The sequence below is a fragment of the Paramormyrops kingsleyae genome, unplaced genomic scaffold (genome assembly GCF_048594095.1).
Source record: "Paramormyrops kingsleyae isolate MSU_618 unplaced genomic scaffold, PKINGS_0.4 ups370, whole genome shotgun sequence".
Classification (NCBI taxonomy): domain Eukaryota; kingdom Metazoa; phylum Chordata; class Actinopteri; order Osteoglossiformes; family Mormyridae; genus Paramormyrops; species Paramormyrops kingsleyae.
The window spans coordinates 19,654-24,417 of NW_027326307.1; the positions used below are offsets into that span (position 1 = coordinate 19,654).

Genomic DNA, 4,764 nt, shown 5'->3' on the forward strand with positions numbered 1-4,764 from the left:
AATTATTTCAAGTATAACACTTACTACAGATTTGCCTAGTCTGGATATTATCGGTCCACATACTTAGACATCATGTAGTTTAAACATTTATATTACGGTCAAAGACAATACCACATAATGAATTAGCGTATAACTCGACGTAGGAGCGACTTAAAAGGATAATTGGAAATGCATGTGAAAGAGGACATTCTGCCCTTCGTGGCCATATATAGGGGTTTCTGGGACTTCTCTCGAGGTATCCATTGAAAGTCACCCAAAATTGTATTTCAGGGCTTTGCGCCAGCATTTTCTTTCACGGGGGGTGGCGCGCGGGCGGGGGCGTGCCTATAAGTGAGCAGCAAGCTAACTTTCCTCATTAGTGTTTATTCGGGACGGGGCAGAGAAGCAGCCGAATTGGTACATCTTCAATTTGAAGTTTTCCCCCAGCACTTCGTAAGTACTTTACGCTTTTTAGACAATGCATTACTTAAGATTTCAAAGTAACTGTTTTACAAAGCATATCGCAGTTTAATTCCATGTTTAGATAAACTTAGTCTGCCGCTTTGATACGAACGCTGCTGTTACAATGTATATGGCTGTTTTGCGTTTGTCTAAACGGGGAATTAATTAATCTGCCGCTTTGATACGAACGCTGCTGTTACAATGTATATGTCTGTTTTGCGTTTGTCTAGACATATAATTAATCTGCCGCTTCTGAAATGCATACGGCTGTCTAATTGGTCTTTGTAAGCTGACGCAACACTCGCCGTGGCCGCAGTTTGTTGGGGGTAGAATCGCCATTTCGGGTGTGTGCTACTCAAGAGCCACCATTTGCCGCGTGGCGTTGCTCGGATACACGTAATCTGCCGCTTTGATACGAACGCTGCTGTTACAATGTATATGGCTGTTTTGCGTTTGTCTAAACGGGGAATTAATTAATCTGCCGCTTTGATACGAACGCTGCTGTTACAATGTATATGGCTGTTTTGCGTTTGTCTAAACGGGGAATTAATTAATCTGCCGCTTTGATACGAACGCTGCTGTTACAATGTATATGGCTGTTTTGCGTTTGTCTAAACGGGGAATTAATTAATCTGCCGCTTTGATACGAACGCTGCTGTTACAATGTATATGTCTGTTTTGCGTTTGTCTAGACATATAATTAATCTGCCGCTTCTGAAATGCATACGGCTGTCTAATTGGTCTTTGTAAGCTGACGCAACACTCGCCGTGGCCGCAGTTTGTTGGGGGTAGAATCGCCATTTCGGGTGTGTGCTACTCAAGAGCCACCATTTGCCGCGTGGCGTTGCTCGGATAAACGTAATCTGCCGGTTTGAAACGAGCGCTGCTGTTACAATGTATATCGCTGTTTAATTGCATGTTTAGACAAACTTAAATCAACAGTCGATTGTGCATATGTGGCTTTGAAGTTAATGCTTGGTTGCCTACCGGTTACGTCAACCTCTTCCTATACGTGCGTGACCACAAGGTGCGCCAGTTCTTCCACCAATGGGTTTATGCTCCCATTTAACCTATAATTGAAATTAAATGGTTGAATAATTAAGTACTTGGTACCACTAGATGGGTAGAGCAATGGACTCTGAACCATATGTAATCAAATGTGCCTCTTTCTAGATGGTTAATAATTTTGAAATTTCTTCTTCATTTCAGGTACTGTTTTTGTGTTTTTCCATCATGCCCCGCAAGCCCCAGGCCTGCCCGCTTTGCCGGGCTGTCTACAAGAACGTTTCGGTCCACCTCCGTGCCGTGCACAAGGTGGACAGCAACGCGGAGAGGAGGCTGCTGAACTCCTTGTCGTCGGGCAGATTTGCCGGGCCGATAGATTGCCCCGTGCCCCTCTGCCCGGCGACAAACCTCAGCCGAATTGACCGCCACCTGAAGCTGCGGCACTCGCTGGACGGCGACGAGCTGAAGCGGCTGGTATTGCATCCCATTCCATTTAATTGTATCTGTATAGGAAATCTATGCTGCAGTTCATCTTAAAGAATCTCACACGATTACCTCCTGCCCAAAACCCAGATTGCGATCGCCAAGAAGGCGGCGGCACGAAGGTCGTTGCACGACTTGAGAGGCGCACGCAAGCAGAGGGAGGATGAGATGGCACGGCTGAAACGGCGGCTCCGACGCCTGGAGAAGGAGGTGGCCAAGCTGAAAAGGCAAAGCTCCTCTGTGCCTCAGGGGTCGGGATCCTGGTCACGTTCGCAGCATTCTGGCGGTCGGCAGTCTCGGAGCGAGGAGGGCGACATGCCATCCCTCAGCTGCAGACGGCGACGATCAGCTCCTGTGCTCGTCACCACCTCCTCCTCCTCAGATGAGGTGGTCACCACAGCGGTCCAGCTCTCCGGGGAAGGCCCCAGTGGCGCCACATGTAGTCAGGGTGAGTCCAGCCGGGTGCAGTTGCTACCCCTAATATGTTCCACAGAAGGTGGAAACGACCTGTGGTGGAAGACACGTCAATCACTTCAGCAAGGGAACAGCTATGGTGAGGCTAAAACAACATATCTTCCAACAGGTGGCACTGCCCAGGTGGAGGGAGACCTGGGGGCACATGGCACGCAGCCATCGTGTAAGGTGGTGGTTGTCCTCCAGCAGCTGGAGCAGGAGGAGGAGGAGGAGGAGCAGCAGCAGCAGCAGCAGCTGGAGGAGTCGGAGTTTGAAGTAAGTTTAACCGGTTAATTTTGGTAATTGAAGCATTAATAACGTGTGTGTGTGTGTGTGTGTGTGTGTACATGTCAAACTGAACACATCTCTTTGACAGGTCCCAAGTCCTCTGCCAAAAGCAGTGCCGTTTGCTCGGGTAATGCCAAGGCGTCTTTTTTTTTTTTATTTTTTTTTTTTTAACTTTTCAAACATGTTTTGGGTAATTTCTCTGTGATAATGTGCAGTGATCAAAGTAATGTCATTTCTTTAAAATCACAGAAGGCACTCGTCCGACGCAAGATAACGTATCCTGAGACCCTGAAGGATATGCTTCGGCAGCAATTCAGGGACCATTGGCAGGAACGGCCAATAAGAACAGACACGGTTAGTATGCTGTTTGGTATCATATCAGTTACTGCCACCGATGTATCACGCATGACTGAAATGGAATACTGTCTCTTTCAGATCAACAGAGTCTTGTCCCGGTCTCCCACCCTCCTCCAGCACTGCAAAGACCTCCGACTGACGATTGATAACGTCCGAGGCTTATTGAAGCAAATGCAACAGTAAGCCACCTTCACTGAACATTTAAAACATTTAAGATGGTGGTTGTTACTAATACTTTACTGTTGTGCTTGCTGTTGCTCATATGCTTTTTTTTTTTTTTTTTTTCTCTCTGCTTGTCTACATTTCAGATCATCAGTCCCTACATAAGGAGGAAGGATGCCTCTCTGAAAGGCCATCTTTCTTCCCTGTTTTATATCTCCTCTATTAAGTATTTATATTTCTATTTATTTTATTTATATTTTTGTCACAGCTGTTTTATTTGTTGCTTTGCACTTAAGCTTTGAAGTTTACATAGGAACAGGCAAATAAAAGGCCTTTGTTTAATTAATGTCTCAGTTTTCCCTTGTCATGTCCTCCACAAGTCACTGTGCATGGGGTTATGGTAGGCATACTTTTTAACTGATGGGTTCATTAAACACTCGTATGGTTGGGGAAGGGGGGTCTTAGGGTTCGGGAAGGGGGTAAGGGGTTTTAGCGTAATGGCTGTCCCTTACTGCGAATGCCTTGGTCAGCACCACCTCTAGCCTGACCCTACGAGCCAGGGGTCTGAAATTTGGCATGCGTCAACTAGATCTATGTATGAGGGAGTATGCAAAATTTCATGAGCCCACGCCTTAGAGAACTTGTCTGGTGTAATTTTAAATGTCTAGTTTAAGGGAGCTAAAGGCCTCATAAAGGACTTGGGGGGTCCGTCACGGCTGAAGCCTACGAGCCAGGGGTCTGAAATTTGGCATGCGTCAACTAGATGTATGTATGAGGGAGTTTGCAAAATTTCATGAGCCCACGCCTTAGAGAACTTGTCTGGTGTAATTTTAAATGTCTAAGGGAGCTAAAGGCCTCATAAAGGACTTGGGGGGTCCGTCACGGCTGAAGCCTACGAGCCAGGGGTCTGAAATTTGGCATGCGTCAACTAGATGTATGTATGAGGGAGTTTGCAAAATTTCATGAGCCCACGCCTTAGAGAACTTGTCTGGTGTAATTTTAAATGTCTAATTTAAGGGAGCTAAAGGCCTCATAAAGGACTAGGGGGGTCCGTCACGGCTGAAGCCTACGAGCCAGGGGTCTGAAATTTGGCATGCGTCAACTAGATCTATGTATGAGGGAGTTTGCAAAATTTCATGAGCCCACGCCTTAGAGAACTTGTCTGGTGTAATTTCAAATGTCTAGTTTAAGGGAGCTAAAGGCCTCATAAAGGACTTGGGGGGTCCGTCACGGCTGAAGCCTACGAGCCAGGGGTCTGAAATTTGGCATGCGTCAACTAGATGTATGTATGAGGGAGTTTGCAAAATTTCATGAGCCCACGCCTTAGAGAACTTGTCTGGTGTAATTTTAAATGTCTAATTTAAGGGAGCTAAAGGCCTCATAAAGGACTAGGGGGGTCCGTCACGGCTGAAGCCTACGAGCCAGGGGTCTGAAATTTGGCATGCGTCAACTAGATGTATGTATGAGGGAGTTTGCAAAATTTCATGAGCCCACGCCTTAGAGAACTTGTCTGGTGTAATTTCAAATGTCTAGTTTAAGGGAGCTAAAGGCCTCATAAAGGACTTGGGGGGTCCG

At 46.5% G+C, this 4,764-nt stretch overlaps 1 protein-coding gene across 4 annotated transcripts; it reads left to right on the forward strand.

Moving 5' to 3' along the window:
• Positions 1–332: 332 nt before the first annotated feature.
• LOC140587577 (uncharacterized) lies at positions 333–3,467 on the forward strand. 4 transcript variants are annotated; one of them, XM_072708829.1, is made up of 6 exons: positions 333–432; positions 1,651–1,920; positions 2,020–2,658; positions 2,759–2,797; positions 2,920–3,206; positions 3,336–3,467. In XM_072708829.1, the coding sequence occupies exons 2-6, from the start codon at positions 1,675–1,677 to the stop codon at positions 3,352–3,354; spliced, it is 1,230 nt and encodes a 409-aa protein (XP_072564930.1). In that variant the 5' UTR covers positions 333–432; positions 1,651–1,674; the 3' UTR covers positions 3,355–3,467. The 4 variants fall into 4 exon arrangements, with proteins under 4 accessions (XP_072564930.1, XP_072564931.1, XP_072564932.1 ...); XM_072708830.1 differs by lacking the exon at positions 333–432 and having other exon boundaries at positions 1,005–1,920; positions 2,920–3,024; positions 3,106–3,206; XM_072708831.1 differs by lacking the exon at positions 333–432 and having other exon boundaries at positions 1,005–1,920; positions 2,020–2,377; positions 2,513–2,658.
• Positions 3,468–4,764: the final 1,297 nt, after the last annotated feature.

Excerpts from the sequence above, each read along its gene's own strand:
- LOC140587577 (XM_072708828.1), top strand. The coding sequence starts at position 1,615 with ATGGTTAATAATTTTGAAATTTCTTCTTCATTTCAGGTACTGTTTTTG. Across the intron at positions 1,921-2,019 it reads GCGACGAGCTGAAGCGGCTG|ATTGCGATCGCCAAGAAGGC; the intron begins GTATTGCATCCC and ends CCCAAAACCCAG. Across the intron at positions 2,798-2,919 it reads AAGCAGTGCCGTTTGCTCGG|AAGGCACTCGTCCGACGCAA; the intron begins GTAATGCCAAGG and ends TTAAAATCACAG.